The sequence below is a fragment of the Dermacentor variabilis genome, chromosome 2 (assembly GCF_050947875.1).
Source record: "Dermacentor variabilis isolate Ectoservices chromosome 2, ASM5094787v1, whole genome shotgun sequence".
In the NCBI taxonomy this organism is placed as follows: Eukaryota; Metazoa; Arthropoda; class Arachnida; order Ixodida; family Ixodidae; genus Dermacentor; species Dermacentor variabilis.
In genome coordinates, this window is record NC_134569.1 from 22,886,457 (window position 1) to 22,911,203 (window position 24,747).

The following is a 24,747-nucleotide window of genomic DNA, read 5'->3' on the forward strand; positions in this document are numbered from 1 at the left end:
GTTAATACCAAGGAGTACAATCAGAAGATGGGCAGACGAGCATATGGCATTTTACGTCAATGAAAAAAGATACTTAAAAACCTTTGGGTAGGTGCCTCAAATAATTACCTCCCCCCCCCCCCACACACATACACAAAGAAAAAAAAAAGAAACATAGATACTCAAAATTTCTGAAATGCCATTATAATTGGGCTATTTTATGTGTAGTGCAGGACCGAGGCATCTCTGTGTGGTCTCCAATTACCCCTGTCTTATGTTAGCCGATTCCAAGTTATATATCTGCATTTCAGAGTGTCATCAGACTAATTAAACCTTTGCCCTCCTTGACTGCATTTCTCTTCCCTTGGCACCAATTCTAATAATGTTATAACACATCAGTTATTTGTTATGCACATTACACCACTCGCCCAACTCAGTTTCTTCGTCTTAATCTCTACTAGAATCTACTGTCTTACCTTTCTTAGACAGGCATGACTGTATTTATCTGAAAGTGTATAATGGCAACTAAAAAGAAGCTATGACTACACAAGGCTCTCAAGAACACGGAGAATGATGATTAATACTTGGGTGAAATTTGAAAGAAAATGAGAGCCATTTGCAAGGTTTCTAGTTGTGGTTCCTGTTCACCAGTGAACTTTGGGGGTGTTTAAGCATGATCCCAAGTACCATTTAAGCTGACGTCCTCCTAAAGTAGTTGATAGTTATTGTTGAGAACATTGGAGAAGTAAGGGTTGCATCCTTGGTAAGAAAAGCAAGGATGTCCTCCCCTCTTTTTGGGCATTAAAAGTGTGAACAACATTAATTAGGAACTTGTACTGCTTGACCCTCTGAAGCTGGTGTACGAATGGTGCTGCAGAGAAGTGCTAAAAGCAGTGCAAAGTAAACCAAGACAAGGGAGAAACACAGGTCATTGCTTATCCAGAACACAGGACAGGACTTGTCCTGTCTTTCTCCCTCGTCCATGTTTATTTCACATTGTTTTTTCACCGATGGATTCGTACCAACTAGCTCGCGTTCATACCCTTTTAGCTAAAGATAAGTTGTAGTGTACACCACATAAATGGGTGATGCATTTAGATTCTGAAACGTATCTTTCCTCTGTATTTTAGGTTCGAAAATAACAGTGATTGCAATAGAAATTACACAGCTTTCAGAGCTTGGCTGATGTTTAGCATATGAACCTGTCCTACAGTGGTTTGTATGCCAGCTTCTCTATTTTCCTGTTAAATCTGTTGGGTACTTTAATGTGCCTTTGTTTAGGTGTAATAATAATATGACGTGAATTTGTCATCCGACTAGTGATGTCCACTGCAGGGTAGGGCTGCCAACTGTCTCTGAATTTAGTGGGATAGTCCCGTTTTTTGAGCAAATGTCCCGAGTCCCGACGTGAGCCAGTTGGAATGGCCAAATGTCCCAACTTTTGTTTATTTCTGCTGAATAACAACTGGTAAACGAAATTTCTTTTTTATAATGCCTGTTGCTCAGTTGCACACACACACATATATATATATATATATATATATATATATATATATATATTTTATTTAGATGCAGGAACATGGGAAAACACTTACTGTGGAGCTTTGGCCCCAACCTGTGCTCCTTAATTAAGAGGGGCCAACACCTTGGCCATGAGTGCCTCTGGTGGCGCTGAACATGCCACCTTCCATTTTTGTCATGGTTTCAGTTCTGTTGTAGGCCCTGACTGCTCACATTACCTTTATCTGTATTGGTAGTCAGGGTAGCCAGGCAACTACTGCGCTTTTCTTGCTGTAATTGCCGCATGGTAGGATTAAAAAAATCGTGAAACTTTGTTGCACATACAGACTGGCGGCTCCTGGAAATTAGGCAGTGCCAGCCTCCTCCCCCCCCCCCCAATCTGGCTTTGTCCACTTAAAGAGTTTGCAACCTTGCTGCAGGATGAAAGCCTCTCCCAACAATTTTCAGTTGCCCCTTTCTCACGAACGTTGTGATTGTCCATTATCTGCAAAATATTTGGCTTTAGATTTGTTGGAGCAGTTTCTTCGATGGTGCATTAAACTTTACGAGAGCCCTTGTACTATGCTGCCTGTTGTGGGCAATCTATTTTTGTGTACATTTGTTCAGAATTGTGCACCATGACTTCACTTTCTTCAGAGACTGACTTTTTTATGTTGACTAGTTGATATGCAACAGCTTTGTGGTACTTTGCTGTGGTCAGCACAATGAAGTGCACACTTATGTGCTAGAGGTGTTGTTTCATGAAGCAGCAATCAGTTATTATATTACCCCAAGAGTATTATTGCCCACAAAATGGTAGTCGGGCTGTATAATTGTAGTAACTGTTATGTTGTACTGGCATTAGCTTTCATTGGTGCCATGCAGTATCTTCTCGATATGACACTTCTCTGAAGTGTATTCTCTACATGTTGGAGAGATCAGTGCAAAAAAGACCGACTAAAGGGCGTGCATGCAAAAGTGCTTACTATATGAAGAAATTTTAGAATAAAAGTAAATGAAAAGCGACTTCCAGCTCAGATTTTGGTGATTTTCATTATTGAATTTTGCTGATTGAAAAGAGCTCATCGTAGGAACATAGAGGAAGTTTGGTGGCATGTCATGAAGGGGGGGGGGGGGGCAAACCTACTCACTGTGAGCTTTGGGTCAGTATAATGTAGCACCATTTTTTGCTTTATTCTATTCCTTATCATCCACCACTCATGATCAGCTGAACCTGGTGATAAAGTAGGCAGAGCGCCGTTTATACCATTGACAAAGTCCAAAAAGGAAAAAGAAAATATGATTTTTACGTTATCCTGGCCCTAATCAGTGCTGACAGACACAAAGAACCAGTGACGGTTCCCATCTTTTAACGATGACCTTTTATGCCACTGAAAGGTGCAAGCACTAAAGCAAAGGCTGTTACTCTGCCAAAACTAATAGCTTCGACCATATTATATTGAAAAAAAAAAATGAATAGTTAAAAACGGTAATTTGACACAAAATTAAACATTACTCGGTGGCACTTTTTCAAGCTGCAGTAAAACTTTTATATTGTTTTGTTCATATGTGTTCGAATTCAAAGTTTGTGATGTGTAGGTTAATACTGTGGGTGACAATGAACAGAAACTGTGCACATTCCATCCCTCTTTATTCCTTGAAATGCTTTTTCACTGTTAAGGGACTTAAATGTTGACGTGGTGCTCATCACTTGCGCTGTGCCAGTCCACTTGAGAAGCACAAGTGGTGCGCAGGAGTACAAGTTTTCCTTTCTTTTTTTTAAAGTATTTTAAGCTCTTATGTGCTAGCAAACCTAAAAGGCACAAAGTGTGTGCTTGGATATGAAGATTTGACCCATGCTGCTAACTTTCTTTCATCATATTGCACGGATGTAATGGAAGCGTTTGCATACAAAGTTCATGTTCATGGTCTCGTGCCTAAATATGATTAACTTCGTTTAGAGGTGCTCTGAACACCTGAGCGACACAATGAATGCACTGCCTTTGAAGGATTATGCCCCGAAACAATTTTTAGAAACGATATGAATGGAGATAGCATAATGTTCAACTTCCCCATTCCCCTTTAACTTGTTTGCCCTAGATGGGGGCAGTGTCTATGCAGCAGTCCTGTCTATTGTTCCCTTTCTTTTTTTTTACATGGTGCTCTAATGGCAAACATTTGAGGTGGGCCTGTATCAAAGCTGACCAAGACCAACAAAGAAGTAGTGAAAGGACAGGTGGAAAGTGTTTACTGCCGCTAACCCCTTTCCTGATCTGGAAGCGTGTGCATGCTTGCACACACTGACACACAGAGCGCCAACTGCCAAATGATTTATTTAAATGGAATGTGGACGCGAGCGCAGATGTGAAATAGATGTGTTGCGCGTGCGCAGGAATTGCACCATGCCACATCTTCTATTTCAATAAATCAGTTGGTAGTTGATGCTCTGTATGTCTGTTTCTCCTTTGTGTGTGTCTTTAGTGCCCTAAAATTATGTTTTCCAAATAATTGAATCAGCAGGAACTGAATGAAGCTTCACAAGCTGTGTGGCTTATTACAGAATTCTTGAAGGGCAGCTGCAACGAAATTTTGAGACGCGTAAAAAGCACCGTTTCTGATAGTTCCAGATACAAAGTAGTCGTGTTGCAAAATGTAATGTTCAAAACATCAGGAAATGTATTGCAAGAAAATGTAGGAAGAAAATAGTATTTTTTTTATCAACACTCAAAGAAATGTTGGTACTTCTCACCAGAAAAGACCCAGAACCTCGAACTTTGAGGATGAGTGCGTGTTCAGAAACACATGTCGAGATTTGACAGAAAGGTTAGCACACTTTTGTCATTCCGGGATCTGCAAAATGTCTGCTTACTATGAGGTGCCCAAGTATTCTGCTAAAATGCTGTTCGGGCACTGTTAATGGAAGGAATGGGCAGTGACAGCACCATGGCTTTGTCAAAATTACTTTGATTGTGTTTTCTGCTCATTTATAATCAGTTTAGCCAAAATGAAATTTCATTGGAGTATGCCGTTGTGTTGACGTTTTTTTTCCTTCTCATAGATGCCATTTAAACAAAATAATGCTATATGCAACAGTAAAGCAGCATTTTAGTTTAGTTTGCTTGTTATAATCTTGCGCAAGTCATCCTGAAGTGCAGAGAAATGTAAGCATTAGTTTTTGCGCATATTTTCTGCTTGTGCTGTGGCATGTCTGGCAACATATTGAGAAATTTTTTTGTGTAAATTTATGTATTGTGTTTTATCTGTCGCATTCAGTTGAAGCTTCATGTTTAACATTGGGCTATTGGTCTTAATTTTTGTTCTTTCTGCTATTTTTGGTTTGTGAAACAGCTTGTGAACGGACCACACATCAGAACATGGGATTTTGCAAGTGGCTTTGTTTCTTTTAAAACAAATTTGCTACTTCATATGGTTGGTTCTTTGTCTGTTATGAAAAAAATAGGTATGGAGCTTTATTACTTTCAACAATTTTTTTCTGAGAAATTATTCATTGATGAGATACTGCATTGCTCTTTAATGCCTGCATGTGCTCTTTGAAGATTTGTGAACCTTGTGTTAATTGCATTTGATGGCATTAAAATGTCTTTTATTTGAATATCACAGCTTCTAAGCAATGATGTTTTTGCAGAAAATGACATGTCTATTGCAGATTTTCTTAATTATGTAGCACTTTTGACTCTCTTAGGCCCATTGCTTTGTGAGGTCATAATGAAATTTGGCCTTACTCCCCAGAAATTAATTGCACAGGTGTAGATGTCATGGAACTCTTTGGCCGTCATTGGCCCTTGCTCAACAGGTGTAGAATTTACCACTTTCTGTATTTCTGAAAGAACAAAGATTGTGACTTGCTTGCATGCTTTGTACCATGGCATTTGGTACTGCAGGTCCTGTGCATCATCAGTGTGCAGTCCCACATTATTTAGTTATAATTGTTGGTTTATCGTATAGTAGTGTAGAGTGCTGTAGAGAGTATAGAATAACTGGGCATTGCAAGAGAGAGTGCTATGCAATACCTTCTTGAGTTGCCATTAGCATTTGATGTGAGCAGATAACATCTTTCACATGCTGTAAAATGGCTGATCAGATAGAAATGTGCTCATCTAAATGACTGGCCCCTTTCTGTCATTAAATCTTTGCTATGTAGTTAGTCTCTCCTAAAACCTTTTGGACCGGGGCTCTCAAACTTAAGGATCAGGTCACTTATAAAGTACACTACATTATGGTCTACTGTTGCAAGGAACACGAAATTCATATTCTACCAGTCATTACAGCTAAGATTTTGAACATAGTCTTGAAGACATTTTTTTTTGTCACTAGATGTCTACATTATGTTTTACATGAACTACTGCTTTCCATTTAGCTAGATGAATTGTTAAAGCGATGGACTTAGCTGCTTAGGTTGTTCCCTTGATGCTACTTAGGTGCTCATTTTAGGATAAGGCCATAGAATGCATAAATGTCTTGTAAGCTGCAGTGTGTGGTGGGGAAGTTTCCTTGGACAACCTCAGTTGTGTTGGGCAAAGGGGGGTGTAAGTACTCAAAAAGACCATGCAAGCCCCTACATGACAGTCGTGTGAGCTGCATGTTTGGCACTCTTGCTTAAAAATATATTTTACATGATGGTTACTTTAAGTAGTGTGATTCATCGTTCATGTTCCTCCTGGTCGCTTTGACGGTAATAGTTTCTTTAAAGATCCAAGAACATGCCTCTTGTGTTCATTCTTTTTAAGATCAGATTTCTAGATAAATGCCTCAGAACAGTAATAACTGTTTCATAGAAAAAGGGTCTAATGACTCATGTGGCATCGCAACTATTTTACAACTTTATAGCCTACAAGTGTTGATGTTGTTATTGAAATAGCTTACAGCGGTTGCTCTGCTGCATTTGCTAGTGGCTGCACTCTGTCAACTGGAGAATAGCATTTAATAACTGGAAAAACACAATCAAGCCTCGTCATGGCATGCCATGCAACCTAGACAGATTTAGTCAGATATGATGTCACCTGCATATTTGGCATGCTGTACTCATTGCTTGCAATTTTGACATTTTAGAAGTAGGGATGTAAGCCAAGTTTAAGTATACAAAGTGAAAAGTGTGTAGCATCTAATGTATTCAGCCTGTCCTCTACTTCTTCTTCGTCTTTTTTTTTTTGAAAACAATATCTTCCTTTGTGAGTTACCCCACTTTTCCGTATCGGGTGTGTGCTTCTAGCCTCTTTCATGGGCCGTTGCCAGAAAAAGTGGGCCAATTCCAAAGGTAGTACGGTCTAAAGCCATTCCCGTTGGTATGGGCAGCCTAAAAATGTAGGCCGATCCTGAAGATAGTGCAGTAAAAAAATTTAAGCAGTCCGACATTCCATCTACTCCCTCACTCCCGTTTTTTCTTTTCTTTTTTCTTCGTACAGCTACGAATGGGCATTATTTGCCAACTTGAGCAAAACTGCCAGTACGTGGTGTCCACATTACACCCCCTCCAGTGATGGTTCCATAAGAGTAATAGAAACCATAGCGTTTCATACAATAATTACTAGAGGGAACTATGGCACAATTGTCTGTGGGAGCTGCAAGCAGGATGGTTCAGCCAGCATGGGAATGATGGGTAATACATGGATTTGCCAGAACTTTGTCCTTTTGGCTTCAAATGGCTTTGTGAACTCGTCATTTTAAACAATGCACTTGTGTAGTAATTAACTAAATAAGCATTATTAAAATTGTTTGATGGCAGGACTCGGAAAACAGGTCCTTTAGCACGAAAGCCCGATATTGAAACCGTTATGCCAGGGACTCGTGCATCGACAAGTGGCATAGAATGGCCTTGTGAATTTCTTGCAAACAAGCCAACGCATTGAAATCCTTGCTGCATTTCAATTTGGCCGCCTCAACAGGCACAACCACTGCATTCATTAACGATTGTGTATGTTTGCAGAGTCTTCTGCACTTAGAAAGTATAGACTGCACTTAAATTTAGGACAGTGAAGGCAGATAAAGCATAGTAAACAAAGCCACAAGAATGTACGAATCCACGGGCATGAAGATCAGACAAATCCATGTACTACCCATCATTCCCAAGGTGGCTGAGCGATTGCAGTGTCAGAGTTCCCTTGAGTAATTATCGTAGGAAACTGTGATGGAAACGAATTGGATGTAGCACCAAAAGGAAGGAAAAGTGAAGGTAGCAGCAACTGTGCCTTGGTGCCAGGGCTTTCTTGTATAATTAAACAGGACATTAACAAATATGTAAGCATTGCATTTTTATTAATCTCGGTCCAACTAATAACACTGCAACAAAATTGTGTGCAACAGGTTTTGTGCAGCCCCCAAGATCTCTGTGTTTTGCTGTTAGAACAATGTGTTTTGCCATAATCTTGAATGCTGGGTTTTTGATCTACTGTAATGCTGCTGCTCATCCTTCGCCTGGTGAAACATACTGTTATGAGTCTAAATGTGAGAAAACGCAGTGTTTATTCTACTGAATTGAATTCAGAGTGTCGAGACATGGATAGTCATAGAACTACTTCAAACCAACTGTAGGTGTCTGCTTACCAAGGCAGCAATATTAGACTGTAGGCAGTAGTGAAAGCATTGGTAACGAAATTGTTTGTGTATTGGGCACTACATTAGTGGCTTTCACCTTCAGCTGTGCTTCAGTGTGTGCTGTGGTGTGCATGATTTCATCAAGAAGTTAAAGGTGCATTAAGATGGTGAACAGGGATGTTCACCTTTTTCTGCATTGTTGCAGAACCTCAACTTGGCCTTGCTGTGATTTAAACGTTGCGTAGTGATGACCTTAGCTGCACCACTGCTTGCCCATCTGTTCCTTTCCTTTTGTTCTGTTTGTGCAGCAGTGTCACAGTTCTACTGGCGGCCACGGAAGAAGACAGGCACATTTCGTTGTGACGTGTGTGGCAAGCCCTTCAGCAACAAGGCTAATATGCAGCGCCACAAGGTGCTCCATGCAACAGTGCGGGATGTCTACTTTTGTGACGTCTGCTCGCGGCCCTTTTCTTGGAAGAGTAGCCTCGAGAGACACAAGCGTGACATGCATGCTGCACTGGCCAGTGGCTCTGGAGCACAGCGCAATGAATCATCTCGTGTGCATGGCACTTTCCCCAATGTGAGGTGACATCTTGGTGGCACTAACCGGTTTTGTGAGTCTCTTGTGCGCTGCTGAGTGATGCTGGTGCAGCTGCTCTCAGGCACCTTGATTTTCAGTGTTTGTACATACAGAGACAATGCTGGAAGCGCTTCCACACACAAAAAAGAGAAACTATTTGCCATCAGAAAAATGTGGTATGGCCTCTATCAAGCAGTATATTGTGTTGAGTAGTGCAGAGGAAAAAAGAAAGCACTCATTTGCCATCAGCAACAAAGAAAGTCTCCTTCCTAACAAGCTAAGCGTGGTTCGCTTTTGTTTTTGTAATTTGAGGTTCTCGCACGCCAACAGTTGCAAGGTTATTTTGGTTTGTTGAACTCTCTTGACCTTGGAGGCCTTATGTATTCTCTTTTTCACTGGAAAGAAAGAAAGCTCCTTATTCTTCAAAAAAGGCTAATGAGGCATCCGTACCCAATTGGACGTATAGCTGTCTATTATAAAGTCGCATGGACAGTAATTCAGCAAGACAGGCTAGGTATTGAGAGATTTTACTTCCTGCTGCTTTCACTTGTTGACTGCTACCATGTAGCTTGCATCACAATAATTATGAAAACGTGAGCACTTGCCTGACATTCACCACATAGCATGCATGCATTGTAGGTGTTCGTAAAAGTTATGAATGCATTTATGCTATGCAGCTTATTGCTAATGTGTTCTTTGCCAGCAAAGTTTTTAGCAACAAATATACTGTTGCCAGAGAGGAAAACTCGAGAATCCATGTGCTTGGCATTTAGCACTCTGACTATGGCAATACCTTGGCGGTGCCAGTCAGAGTAACATTTTATTATTTGTCATATATTAGTGAGTACATGTGCGCAGACATCTTTTATTTCAACCTAGGCATTGAAAATTTGTTTAAATTAAGAAAGTAAAACCTGAAATGTTGCTGCACATAGCCATTACTGCCAATTCTTCTGGAAGATTCCATTCACTGTTTCCACAATTATAGGTGCGGCATCTAGAATGCCATTTATGCAGCTTTTGTGTGCTACACACAGGTGTCAGCAAGATAATAGCACATTACAAGTAGGAAAACACTGGATACCTTTGTTGTCAATGGAACTGTGTGGTATGTCCTAAGTGTTAGTAGGATTGTTCAGTTGTGTTGTCTTTTGGAAATGAGTTTACTTCCTCTGAGCTTGCATAACACACAAACACTCTGTGAGTGGCTGGATAGCTTTAGTAAACCACTGGAATAACATAGCAACTATATATCAGTAGCTCATGTGAAAGGTTCTGCTAGCCTGATTTACCAATGCAGTTAAAAACATTGCTATAGGGGAAAAATGCATGCTAATAAGCATTTGGTACTGTGCCAGGTTTAATCTTTTTCTTGCACCTACACCTAATTGTGAGTTCTGATAGCAGCAGTACCATGACGGCAAAATTTATTTGCTATTGTTCTCTAAATGGCATACACTGTAGCACCTGACCTATCGAATGGGTCTGTGTTGAACTGAGTTGATACGTCCATTCTCAATTTGTTCATACCTACATTCATTCCTACATTCACCCCATGCTTTTCTTTTTTGGATACGATGTTTCAGCAAAACATTACTGCTTTTTGTTACCACCTCTGCCAGGTTCCATTTTGGTGTGTGTACTGGCTAGTCATGTTGCACGTGTGCAAAAAACAGGCATGGTAACAGCAATGGATGAGCAGTAACACTGTGAAAGCACTTAAATGAGAGGCATTTATATTCTCTTTAACCAACAAATTTCGTGTATCTAAGAGCACAGCAGATTGGTAGATGTAATGCACACTTGCTTCTGCATCATCCATCTAAAGACAGCAAAAAACTCTTGAGACGCTTAAACTATATTGGGGGTCGTATCGCATGAATACATTAATTTATGCAGTTGTAATGATGCTTGGCATTAATATTTTTGCCATTCTAGCAAGTATGTGGTGCACATCTCGAGGCCATGGAAAGATTAGTTGCATGTAAATGTTAGCAATTTGACAATTCAAGCCATTGTGCAAGTTTTTTTGGCTCTCACTTTCATCTGACACTAGCTGTTTTTTATGCTCATACAACTTGCTTTTATTATTGTCATTATTTTTTCCACTTGGTAAAAACAAGCTTCACATTGTATCGTGCCGTCATAAGGGTTTCTACTTTAGTGTACCATCAGTTTTAAGTTTACTCTGAGTAGACATAATATAGTTGAAACCATGAAGGAAGTTTTCAATTATAAAGCAAGCATAAAGTCGATCAGTGTAAATATTGACAATTTTGGTGAATATTTTGTAGGTTATTCATCGCAGCTAACATTCCTGCCTCCACTGATTTTTTGTCTTTATTCACTCTGTACTTGTGTTACAGATTTGGAGAAATTTTTACATCTGTTTGTCACAGGTGTATATTGTGTTGAAAATGATCAGGTACCTATTTGGTTCTCTGATACAGAGCTGTGGTTAGTCGAAAGCTATTTCAGACTTACAAGTACTCCTGGTAGGTGTCATGCCTTAATTGTTAAGTTGACGCATTAGCTCTTGCCCTGCTGTCATTCCTGCTGTCATGAAAAATGATAAAGCACACCTAGAGTTGAATAGCTCTTTGGATTTCTCACTTTCTATCAGTCATGCACATCTGGGAGGTCCTAATTAAATGTCAAGATTCAGTGTTGACAAATGCTTGTTCAATGAAAAGCTAGAATGTAATAATTAAAATTGAGGCACTTGATCCTGTTAAAAAAAGCTTAGTATTAGATTGTTAATGATTGGCTTAGGTATGAAGTTCTTCAGCCTGTTATAGAAAATTCAGGATCACACTTTTCGCGATTGGTTCTCTTGGATAGCACAACAGTTTAGAAGTTATTTGAGAAGCAGCAAACAGCATTGTGATAATTGCAAGTCAATACTAGGTGCACTGGTAGGGAAACCTGCTAATTTCTGAAGCTCAGCCAAATTTTCTATTTATATATGGCGTCCGTGCTTATAACATTTTCTGTGAAGAATAATATGTGCAACTGGTAGTGCTCACTGGTCCTCTCGACTCCTCTTCACAGTCTACATAGCTTTCAGTGTATCCTGTGGTATCTGAAGCATAAAGCATCCCAGGTGCTTTTTAACCCATTTGTCGTAGCATGATTGTGGGTTGTCTCTCACTTTAACCCTACTCTCCCGAGACCTCTTGCATAATTTGAACATATCACTTCCTCTCAATACTGGTTTTTTTGCTTGTGTTTTGTGTTTCTTGCAGTTTATTTTTTCTTGCTTAATATAAACTTAACTGCTGTAATATTGTACACATGTTACTTTTGTAGCCATTTTACTAAACACGCGCAATGTGATGAGTGGGCTGCTAGGCACGTCTTTGCCACCCTATGGGTAGCATAGAATTGCTTCCAAGTCCATGCGTACTGGCAACTTGTATCCTAGGGCTAACCCCCGTATTCAGAAATGCATCTTAATTTGAAGCCCATGCTTGTCTTGATTTAAACGATGCCTGTCGTCAACACACCAAAAGAAATGCAATGAGTGTCTTCGGTGCGTTCGCACCAGGCGTCATTTATATCAAGTCATGCATGAGCTTCAAGTTAAGTTGCATTTCTGAATACGGAGGTAAGATTGCTCAGTCCAAATGCTTCAGTTTCACATTTTGAGAGTTAAAAACATTTGATGATTCCTGTAACCTTTATGGTGGGCAGAGGATCCATATTTACATACATGCCGAAGTGCAAGTTAGCCATATTGTATAATATGGGAAGCCCTGTGCATGAGGAATGAGATAAAGTAATATCTTGCTGATTGTAGCATGGATGTCGGTTGACATCAAAAATAAAAATAATGAAGTAGTAAACTGAAGTGCAAGCCAAACTGCAAACTGTTCAACCTTGCTGTGGAACAGCAAACAAGACAACAAACTGCGATCAATCTTTGCATTGTTGATATGAGAGCTGTGAAAGCTCACTGATCTGCTTTACTATATTTACTGTTTTAATATGGAACAGCAAGCAAGCATTGACTACAGAAATGCATTTGTAGTATTTTTACATCTTTTCAATTCCAGTGATAGCATTTTTTGCAGTATTGAGATAGGACACTATTAATTGTTCCCACTTTATCTTTGTTACCAATGGAAGCAAATGTAGAAATGCTGGCATGTAACTGAAAGAGCTTATATTATGAACATGGGTGGCTATTCATAGAGGTTCTTTTTCATTTTGACTTGCAAAAGGCAATTTTTTTTATTTAATGGGCTATTTACCAAGAATACAGCCAGGTAAAATGAAGAAGTTATGCAAGCAGGAGCAAGTGCGCTTTATGTTATGCCCCTGCATGTTCCTTGCAGCTTAAGTAAAACACAAGCATTTATTATAAAATTTATTTTAATGCCTCAGAGATAGTTGGCAACCTTATACACTGCCAGCATTGATTTTCTTTCATTACTTGCTCATAACCTGATTAATTGACTCTTGCTCCACTGTCTGTTGCAGGCTCTTTGAACGTAGGTGCAGATGTAAATGTTCCACTATCTTTTTTAGCTTTGTCTACTGGAGATTGAGACTTATCACTGGCATGATTTGGACTGCTCTTTGCAAACCTTTTCCTTGCTTAATTTTTTTACTCATGTAACCATTAATTCGTAAACAAGGATGTTGTGGATATAATCTGCATGCTTCATTCTCGCAAATCATTTAATGGTACGAGTATATGAGTAACAAACTGTAACATCATCAGCCAATGTAGATAAAAGGGCTGTAAGGCTGCATTTGGACTTATTTGTTTTATGGACGTGAAACTTGCCTCCCATTAATTAAGAGAAAAAAAAAAACTCATTTGAAGGACATGTTTACTGTTGAGAAGACAAAATAGGGAGAGAAACTGAAATGATGAAGTGGGTGGTGTAGTCGTTTTCGTTATATGTCCTTGTTACCTCCTATCATATTTATTCCTCTAGTATGTTTAGCTATAATCATGTCCTTTATTAAACATCAACTAGGCCAAGAACAAGTTCTTCTGAATCATTTTTATATTATATTTTTCTGCCTTTTAAGTAACCATAAGAGAAGTGGATTGTGATGGGCTTACAGAGTAAATTAACTGTTCTAAAGTTAATTAGTTCTAAATTCCATGCTGTTTTGTTGCACTTTCCTACCACAGCTGTTCTTAAGAGATGAAGGGAAAACAAATAGGACATGCATAACCTATTGTTAGCTTTGCAAGAGGTGTTGTTTGTTCATGGCATTAAAAATAAAGGACATTTAATCGCATAGTCGCATATTGGGAAATGCCTAGAATCACTTGTATTATAATTCACATTGGTATGCGTGGTAGAGCTGTACTTGGGCTGGCTTGTGCATTCCTCATATTTATGGTTTGAATGTGTACGGGCAAAACTAAAGGAAGCTGATAGTTGAGGTAACTAAGAATGCAGCCGCAAAATGTTCATATTAGTTTTCAATAGTGTCTATGTGTGTGTAAGCTGTCAAAATCGGTTTCAGAAAATGCCATTCGTTGCCATGTATATTCTTGCGGGCCTTCCTCTTTAAATTACCTGTGAGGCTGCCACAAGCAGTGTACTGGAGAGCTGTAACAGTTGAATCATTTCCCTGATTTTATTTGACTTTTAAGCTCCTGTGCATGTTTTTATGTCCATGTATAACAGTACATCGCAAATATTTAAAAAAGGCTGGGTGCTTGCGGTGAAACCATGAAGCATCCTTGCTTGCATAGTGGCAGTGTGAGAGTATGAATTATCATTTAAAACAGTGTAGTGGACGAATTTGTTTATAGCAGTGTTTTCTAGCTGTTATGATTTCTTAATTTCTTTACTTTGTAAAAAATATGTACTTGGTTCCAAGCTTTGCTGTATGCTACTCCGGTGTTATGAAACTTTAAGCGTTGGTCTTTATTAACTTCCTAAGGCTGTGCATGTTGAATCACTGTGCCTTCCTGCTTGTAAGTTCCTATGCCGTTTTCACAACAAGCTGTGCTTTCCAGTAGAGCACTCCAATATGCAAATTGATGCACGGCTTACAACAGAAATGGGTCAAGTGTGGTGATGCTTTAATGATGATGCAACATGTGTACCTCACTTGTATATTTGTACAAGATCCCCCAAGTGTGCCCATGCTTCCATTTATTGGAAGGGTGCAACATAGGAGATTCTTACCAAGATGTGGACAATAGCAGCTCAGGTAGTTTGTGTATTGCTGCATTACATGCAGTTTAGAAGGTAGGACAAGTGCAAACTGAGAACTGTTTGCTAGTTCCCCAGTTTTTTCGTGTCATTGTTTTATCTTTTCCTTCATGCTAAATTTTATGTGCTTCTGCAAACATCGGCATACTCTGAGTTGTCCACTTTAATCAGCAGACTCTCAAGAGAAGGTTTACTTATATTTTGTAAAATTTTAACCTACAACACTTGTATAACTTGTTGTTCAATGCAGCAGTGCAGTGCAACAGCGTCTCCTTGTAAATGATATATCGTACTGAGAGAGGACTGCTGAAGGTTTTCTAACCTTTATACAAGACAAGATATATTTCATAGTTATTATGCAGAATGCTCTGATGTTTTGCTTTGTTCACTATCCTTTGACTTTCCTAAGCCTGTGTTGTATGTTCTAGCAGTGCTCCTAGGCAGCTTTAACAGTATAAGAGTTTATTTATAATGTGTAGTTTTCAGTATAAGTTGGTTGTATAAATGCTACCATTTGGCAGATATATATGAAGTAGCACTGCTAACCGAACTGTCTCCTGGAACTGTATTACCAGAAGGCCTTTCTGTTTGAGAGATTGCATTTATTGTTAGTAGTTAATGTTATAATGTATAAGAATGCTTCAATCGATGGAAATGCCATTGAGTTTGCACTTCGGAGCAAAAACAGAGTGTTTATCCAAAGTTTGGCTGTGGTTTTTTTCCTGTTCCTGCTAGTCTTCAACAGCTGACAGTGAAGTTTGTTCGCAAAGTACTTGATGCATTTGATTGTGGTAGAGCACTTAAGTGCTCTCTGAACAAGTTTACGGATGCATTCCAAAATTTCTCCTATTAAACTGAAGTGGTCTGTGGCCTATATTACTAGAATGGCCATACATGATGACCATTGATTTTTCTCAAATAAGCAGCCTTGAACAACATGTTTATCCAGTGCTGCGTATTGCAATTTTAAGTGAGGCAATAGCTTTAAATGTACAAACAGTATCAGCTGTAAAGTCCATTGGCCATTTACATCCACAAGGAGTACAACATCCTAATTCCTCCTCCTAAACCCTCCTAATTTCTTAAAATTTCTACAACATAAAACTGTTTAAAATAGTTTTTTCGCCTCTATTTGACTTTGTTTAGCATAAACTGCAGCATCAAAAGAATAATGTTCTGCAGTGCTCCTGTGTTTATTGCAGTGGACACATACCAGGGTCCATTGTTAGAAGGAACATGCGAGTCTGTCCTTGCCTTTGCTCTGCACTGTTGGCATTTGGCAAAGGCATGAAGTCGAAGCTGGACACTTCTGTGTTCTGATAGTTGACCGTTGAGAACAGCAGAAAGCTTTTCGGGCAAGTACACCTTGTAAATTGGGCAAATGAATTTAACCATCGCATCTTTAGTAAAGCACCATGGCTGAGACTCTTAGTGTTTTCAATGCCCAAGTTCTCAAGTCTTTGGATGGTGTGTGCTTGGATGTGTGCAAATGAATGTGCAATATGAGATGTACTACATATTGGAACAACAGTTTTCGGACCACATGTCACAAGAAATCACAGCTTCTTCACAGTCGAGGCATCAAGCTTTGAAATTGGTAGGTGGTGCCTGCACTTCTAAGGTGTAGGATCTGCCATGGACTCACTTAAATTGGGCATGTAGGCCATGCAGAAATGTGAACTTCTGTCTCCAATAGTTTGCATTGTTCAGGGTCATTGTGCTTATTAAGGAGCTTTGGTTTCTGTGGCATATTCAGTGTGGATGTGGAAAGCATAAAAGGAGACAGGGCAGAGAAATGTGGCTCTGCATGGTGTGTAGAGAACCTTAAAAAGAAGAAACAGAAAAACATTTTTTGTTTGTTTGTTTTAATTATGTTAGGTGCTTTGTATAAGTGTAGTTCACCAGTGTAAATCACATGTTTTTGTTATCTCAAGTTCTTTGAATGAGAAATAATTTAGTGTGCAGTTGCCATGTTGTTAAGCCCGTAGTGTGCTGCATTGTTTCCATGTCGTAGCCACAGGTCTGCATTTATGTCTTAAATGGCAAAGTTCTGAAGAGCTTGCCCCAGTTATAGGGACTATTGATGCCATAGAACAGCTATACAAGATGTTTCATTAGGGAAGTTTGGGTTTCTTTTTATTTAAAATTGTAGAATGGATCTCATTATAAAAGTCGTTTAACTAATCTGTAAAATTTAGGCTATAATGAAGTCCTATCCACAAGTTTCGAGCAGTCAGTGCTGATCTGTAAGAGGTAAAATACTCGTGAGGTCTGCAATGTTGTAGAAATGCATATTGTTTTTTGCTTGACATAAAAAAAACATTCCTCTGTAATTTAAATTGTCATTTATTGAACCTACTATATTTATTTTATTATTACATTATGTGGCTTGTTCTCATTTTCATTTTGGAATTCTCTAGCTTTCTTGTGTTATGGGGCACTTGTAGAAACTTTCATACATGATTGCCTCTGAAAGGCTGTGATAGTTGGGCTAAGTAATTTTCATTAGCTAAATGATGTCTGCACATTTGTGGAATAGTGTCGATGCCACACTTCAGTTTTTCTGTTCCTGGCTTCATAATTTTACTTGAAACCGGTTTTCTTATGTTTTCTATTAGAGGATACAAGCAAATACTCTTATTTACTTTATGTAGTATGTATACATTTAGTGGCCTGTGTAAATTAACAGACTATTTTTAGGCCTGAAAGTAAGGGTGAGGCTGTTTTTGGATTGTGTGGTCATGCTTCAAGTTGCACTTTATCTTTTTTTCTGCCCTGTGCTGCGAATGAGGAATGCATCTTGCATGCATCTCTTTTGATTATTTCCCATCTAACATGAGACGCCATTTCTTGCCTGTTTTCTGCTTGTTAGCTTGTCTTGTATGTTGTGCCTGACTGGACGTTTTGTTCATAAAAGTTTGCGTTAAGACTACAACAGAATTGATTGATGTCTAAGCATTGGTGCGTAGCTTAACAACTCTGGTTCATTCTGTGGCTGAAGTTGTATATGATGCATTGTGCCCTGTCATCACATTGCTACAACTTTCATCATACTGACCATGGGGCTTTGACAATAAGTAGAACAGTCCTTTTGTTGTTGTCTAACTGTAGTGATAACATTGTGGCTTTACTGCATATGCACGCAAGCATTGTTTGGCTACTAGTATGGGAAGTGTGTGGTCATACATCTGTGGATATGAAGAAACTGAATAAAGCACTCTTTTTGATTTATGAAAGTAGTAGCCCTTGTATCTATAACTACTTTTATCAGACAATGTTTTGACTGCACTGATAACATAAATTGTCTTGCTGGATATACCCTGAGGGCTTGAAAGGCTTTCTCAAGGTTGCAGCATAAGCAGACATTTTTAAAAGCACCATGTCTATACAGTGGTGTACACATTGTGGATCCACACAAAATGCATGATGTGTTACTGACATGTTTTTCTTCTTGAAGGGCTTAGGTGTCGTTTGTATTGCGCTTTTACATCTTACCATTACTTACATTGATGCACAACTATTTGGCTTCTGATCAGAATGTACAGTGAACATTTCTTTATTCCTGATGTATAGCACAGAATGCAGCTACTCAAGTGGTACTTGCTACAGTAAAAAGCACTATGGCAAGGAGTTAAGGTTTCCAACAAAGGATGCAGAATGCCATCATATGTAATATGCACACTAGTGAAGCAATGTTAGAGCAGCTACGTGTGTGTGTTCTGCACCAGCTTGCAACTGTCCAAAGAGCACATGTTCTGGCTTGGCTTGGAAGTGAAAAGGACAAAGTGTTCGATGTCGAATAATAGTTGCCTCTGTTGATTTTCTGCAATGCATCTTAAGGTCACCTAATTCTTGCAAAAAAATAAAAAGAAGAAAGACTCCTGTAAGAATTTTTATAGGGATTCTTCTTTTTATGTTGCATTTTAAACTAATTTGTTCAGTCAGAGCTTCACTACTCGTGCTTTCCATTAATGAAAGAAATATGATAGCAGTGTGTGGATCAGAGCATCACCACATTGTATGCTTTAATTGCTACTATGAGGGAATGGGATTTGGGTCTTTAGCATTAGTTGCTTTGTGATCCCAGCATGTGCCTTGCATTCATAATCTTGAGAGCTGCAAAAATTATCTGCTGGTTTCTTGTCTGTGTGTGGAAGCTAACCACATGCTGTGTTCTCTGTTCTAGTCATTTCAATTTATATTAGGTTATTGTGTGTGGAAGGTAACAGTACATTTGAACAGTTGAAGTGCACATTGTTGCAAATGCTTTACTGGTAGCTGATATCAGCAATTGTCTTGCTGGATATACTCTGGCAGCTTAAAACATGCTTTCCAAGGTGGTGGATAAAGAAAAACTTAAAAAAACACAATTTACATGCAGTGGCCTGTGCTTGTACTAATGTTAACTTTTATTTTTCACCTTACGTGTGATAGGCTACATGTACAAATCTTCTGTTGGGGCCTACTATATTAAATAAGGACTTGTGCCACCCTTTATTCTGACAGCTTGTGTTCATGTTATTCATAACCTGCTAAAGTGTTAACAGCAATTGTTAACAGCGACTAAGTGTTTTGGAGGTCGGGGTAATTGGAGATCACAGGGAGAGGCCTTCGTCCTGCAGTGAACATAAAATAGGCTGCTTTTGCTGCTGCTCATGATGATGATGAAGTGTTTTATAGCATTCAAAAACTAAATCTGAAAAATTCCAAGGTGTGTTACTAAATGCTGCTCTCATTACTGTTATATCTCGGTGGTAAGCTGCCTGATGCTAAATATCAGTACCCTTTTCATTACAGCTTTTTTTTTTTCTTATTTGTCCTTTGTCAATATTGGTCTCAGAACTTTCATCCAAGAGTGTGGCTGTCCAGCTATAACTTTTCAAGGAAACCACTCGTTGGTATTATTTTAGCGCCACGTACTGGCATTACTGTTTTTCTTGAAAGTGCATGAGGTTCCCAAGTGTCTTTGGTTTTGGTAATCACACTTTAAGAAAGAGAAAATTTTATGCTAGGAACACTTTCAGTGTTGAATATCACGCTTAATGCAAATCCCTTCATGAAGGATCTTGCAGACTCACTGCTGGACCTATGTCTTAGCATTCATATGGACTAAAACAGTGCTTCATTTTACGTCGGTCTATTGGTTACCATGATTATGCACATCTGCCCTCCTGAGTAGTCAGACTAGGAAAGCCATAGAAAGGCCATGTATTATCAAAGCTTAAGCTTAATGCCAATAATCAGAGGCTCAACTTCACATTTATATGTGCAGCATTAGCAAAAGACCCCTCAAATTCATGCTCTATGGCACGGCCAGCTGAAGACTCATTTTTGCATTTTTCACATTGTGAGAACTTTAATTGGCAGATGTAGTATATAACATAAAAAAATAATGAATATTTATGGTTAGAGTCTAGGTTTGACTGCTTTCAGGATAATTACAGGACTTGTTCAGTAAGTGCCACTAGGAATATTCTCAAAAATTTTTTCCACTAATGTAAGTCTTTGGTTGGTAGTCTGGTGTTAAGCATTCTGGTGTGTCACACCCACGTTTCAGTTATTAAATGGATAAAAAAAACTATTTTATGAGTCGCTAACTAGGAGAAAGAGGACCTGCATGGAATAATGGGCCTTTGGCACCATTATTCATCTGTGATTGGAGCTTCTACAGATTGGCCATTTTATGCCAGAAGCACAAGTCAGGTTATCTTAATGTGATAGGCAATAGACAAAAGTTTAGAATTTGCTGGCACAGCACATTGTGAGAGCCACTGTGAAACCGACATGGTTTATTGTTGTGTAGAGCTATACAGCGCTATGTTCAGTGTGGAACTTGCTTTGCCAAGGCAAAAGCATCAGTGTTGGCAAAGTCAAAGGTCAGATGTTTTGGCTGTCAGAAGCTTTAAGCATAGAAATGAGAACATATGAAAAAAAATCACAGCTGATATTGCTAGCTATAAAAAATTACTTCCATACAATGTAGTACAGTTTATTTTGTAGGTGTTGGATAGTAAAAATGTGAAGTTAAAAAATTTGCTTTCTTCTTAAAATGCCTATAAGGGGTGACCTTTATGCAAGATGAAAGTATTACATTCCAAGTGGTACAAATTGAGCCACACAGACTGCGTAGCTTGCTTCCATCTCTGGCGGCATATTGGCACAGGGGCTACATAATGTGGCATATCAACTTTCAGGTCACACCGGCCTTGAACCACTGGCCACATCCATGGAGCAAGATGCTGCTGCTCCTGCTGCAAGCACAGTCGAAGCCAGGCCGACCTGTGACATCTGTGGTCGCAGTTTCTTCAACAAACAAACTCTGGAGCGTCACATGGATAGGCATCGACCGGTACGCCAGTCTTATGAGTGCGAAGTATGCCATAAGACATATGCCTTTGTGACGGGACTATACCACCACCGCAAGACGCATGGCTCCATTGCACGCTTCAAGTGCAACTTTTGTGGCGAGCATTTTATGTACAGCCGTTCCCTGTATAAGCATGTCAGTCAGTTGCATGCAACTGTGTCCAGTGCAGCCACTCAGTAGATATTTTTCAACTTCTCATTGCTGCTGGACTGGAACCTGCTTGCGGCTGTGATTTAGCAACCTTACAGGAACTGAAAGTTGTACACAGGTGCGTGCTTCTTTAGCAATCATACAGCCATTGTAGACTTATACCAAAAGCATGGGGTTGCTATTCATGATAACATCATTGTGCAAGAAATGACTGCTGTCTCCTTTTGTTGCAAGCCCTGGTACAGAACCTTCTGTGGTTTTCCTTGCAGTTCCATAAATGTCTCCTTTAGATGGAAATACAATCAGCTCTTTAACCATTGCAGAATTGAAGGATTGGTGTTGCATTGATAACATAAGCCTCCATGACAATAATGATGCACATAAAATAATATTTAGAGGATTCATGCCTCTTGCAAGATGCAAGAAAGTGTACTAGCTTAGCATAATGGCCTTACTAAATTTAAATTATGGCTGTCCCATTTGTCACATTGTCTAAAGAGGGCCTAAGATTTGCAATTGTGGACTAATAAAAGTTATGCTTTCACAGCTGCATTTCTCACTAAATTTCACTCTGGAAAATCCACTACATGTTACACAATATAGAAACAAATAGTTTTTCTCTTTGCTGGAAAAATAAATGCAGTTTCCGCTACCCAATTTAATTTTTGGTGTATGCTTACTGACAGACACCAGATGTGTTGACACTTTTAAATGCTGCACTTCTTTTTGAGAAGTAGCTTTGTAATTTGTGAAATATATGCCAGTGTTCGTGTTCGCAAGAACAAAGCTCACAGTCATGCTTGTGAATATATCCCGCGACAATCACTTTTGGTGATACTATCGCCTTGGTTGTCAGGTGCGTGCTGATTGGCTGGTTGAGCAGAACCAGATGAGCCGATTGGCTGGTGGAGCACTATGTCACGTGAAAGTGATAGTAACGCCGAAAGTGATTGTCGCAGAATACTTCACTTGCTGACTTGATTCAGTTACACTATGATTGCTTTTTCGCCTTCGCTCTTTTTAGTGCTTCTTCACAGCTCCAGCAGGCGGCCTTCCATTCACATGTAGTTTGTTCGAGGCACTGTAGCTTGCAAGTCTGTGTTAGAAGATCAGGAGATATGTTTATCACTCATGGCAGGCTTGAACCAGATGAATAAAGGGGGGCCTAGTGTACAAATGATTGTTCATTGGTGCCTTTATTAAGCAATCTTGCCTTATATTAAAGCCTGGTTTTGTCTCTAAAAACATGTTCTGTCAATTTCCATAAGCTTGTTATTAACTCTGCTTGATAGTATAGTGGCATGTCCGTAAAGACGACAACCCTTTTAATGATGGTTACTATTTGAAAGTGGCACAAAAAATTCGAATAAGCACACATTTTTGGTTCCTTAGAACACCAATACAATTAAGTTTTTTCTGGCACAGGCCACCTTGGGCTTTATAATGTGCTCAAGGCTAAGCATTGTTCGAACTTAATGTTTCTTTGGTGTCGAGTGTGCACAGCTTTTGTGTTCTTTGGTTGCTTCTGTTTGTTCTTTTGTTTGTTCTGTTTGTTCACTAAAAGAAACATGCGCAGAAGTTATAATTCCGATAGTCTGGCAAACTTTTCACTCTTGACCCTTTACTGTGACTTGCTCGTTAGTTTAATCTTCAAATGCACTAACTTAGGCTGTGAACAGTTTTATTCTTTACTGGGCCAGCCAAACACATAATTTGGTAGACCTGTAGTTAGATCAAAGTTTGCAATTGAACGGCTTGCTTTAAGATAGAAGCTGATCCAGTTGACCTTGTCACAAGAACTGTTTGGGCATTTACCACCTCGACAGTCGCTTCTTCAAAAGCTGAGATAAATGTGGAACAAGGGGACATTGAGGCTGCACTTGTGCAAGACGACAGTAAAGTTGTTAACAAATTTTTTCCGCAAGGCTAGTAATTATTATCTATTAACCCATTTGCTTCTGCGGCCGGCCAGGCCAGAAGAGGCCAAAGTGCAGCTGGCCAGCGCTGCACTGGCCGCCTTTAAGGCAGGCATTTTGACAAGTTTTTCATAGGTAGCAGCAAACTGCAGCCTATTTTCTAGATTTTTTGGCTTTCGCGCACTAGACGGGCACACTCGTCCTCACTTTAAGCAGAAGTTGATAGTAAAAGAACAAACCTTCCCACTCGCCATACTTCTATTTGTTGCTGTAGCCATTGCAACCAGAGAAACAGGCTCAAAAAAAGTATACAGGCTTCCGAGTGTGGGCTCATCTTTTGTAGCACATGCTATCAAACACTTTGTAGCGGAATCTTTGAGGCTGTGCTTAGTTTTCAATTGCCAGGTCAAAAAGTCCAAGAGACTTTCTTAGCGTAAAAAATGTAAAGCTTTACTCCACCATTCCTGCATGTTATTAAACTTTTTCTACTGGCTTTATATTTGTTTTTACTGCATCTGATGTGGAAGTCTCTTGTAAGCAAAATAAACCAGACGTTTTGTAAAAGTGATGTTTGTAGCAGAATATAGAGGATTTTCTTGCAGCGTGGCACATGCTGAACGGAGCAGGAAAATGCGCCTTGGAACACCAGGGGCGGGGGAGCGCCGCACGGGCGGAGGTGAAGGGGTTCAATTATGGCGCTGTGAACAAAGTGAACTGAAGAGAAAGGCAATCATATGGCATGAGTTAATGGTTAAAGTTTGCCTTTGCCTTCACTGTGCTGTTAATTTTAATCATGAAGCAGCACCAGCTTGCCTGATTTTCTCTCTTTTTACAACACGAGCACTGGCTTCCAACTGAAGAAATTTAAAGCAACAGCAACAAATAACAGTGCAAGACTCAAAAGAAAATGTTGTCTAAAATGCTTATGCTAAAGGTTAATGCAGAAAGTGGAAAGAAAAACATATTTTGTGTAGATGGAGTGCATGTGCTAAGCAAATTATAGAATCCTTGCCCAACTGTGCAGTGCATGCCTGGTTAATGTGTGCATCCTCTATTTCTTTAGTGTGAAAAGCCTAGATAATTTTATGAATTATTTGATACGTGTTCCTTGACAGAACTGTGGTTCAGTGAATTCCCCAATTTGAATTGAGAAATAATTCGAACTACTTTGCTGACATATTTCAATAGAGAAAAACTCCCACAAATTTTAGCTCCAACAAGTGTGCAGTGATTATTTCGAACAGTACGTCTCACTCGCATGCACAACTTTTTGAACAAACCTGAGCCAAAGGTGAAGGCTCTTATGTGTCACTAGAACTAGAACTATGCGTCACTAGAACGAGTGTCTAACTCAGTGAACAAGGAACCCGTACGCGGTTCCGAAACGTCAGATTATTCATCAGACATGGTCAGTGACCGTAATTATTTCATTTCCATGCCTGACCAGACGAACTTTCGTCGAACCCTTAATTATACTAGAACTCTAATGTCGTGTGATGTAAAAATGACGAGAAA

General features: G+C 39.3%; 1 protein-coding gene and 1 long non-coding RNA gene across 18 annotated transcripts in view; one reads left to right on the forward strand and one right to left on the reverse strand.

The window, feature by feature from the left end:
• The window catches only part of LOC142571500 (uncharacterized), a 236,683-nt gene that overhangs the window by 21,475 nt on the left and 190,461 nt on the right, over positions 1 to 24,747 (forward strand). For 2 of the 17 annotated variants that reach the window (XM_075679900.1, XM_075679906.1), the window contains 2 exons: positions 8,340 to 8,611; positions 20,994 to 21,215. The exons of 8 other annotated variants lie outside the window; for them this stretch is intronic. In XM_075679900.1, coding sequence (XP_075536015.1) covers positions 8,340 to 8,611; positions 20,994 to 21,200 — 479 coding nt within the window. In that variant the 3' untranslated portion in view covers positions 21,201 to 21,215. Of the gene's footprint in view, positions 1 to 8,339; positions 8,617 to 16,001; positions 18,036 to 20,993; positions 21,863 to 24,747 lie in introns of those variants that run through there. 7 more of the 17 variants (XM_075679902.1, XM_075679911.1, XM_075679901.1 and 4 more) reach the window with 6 other exon arrangements.
• Positions 1 to 24,747, reverse strand: part of LOC142571506 (uncharacterized) — a 91,679-nt gene that overhangs the window by 8,617 nt on the left and 58,315 nt on the right. The gene's annotated exons all lie outside the window — the stretch shown is intronic.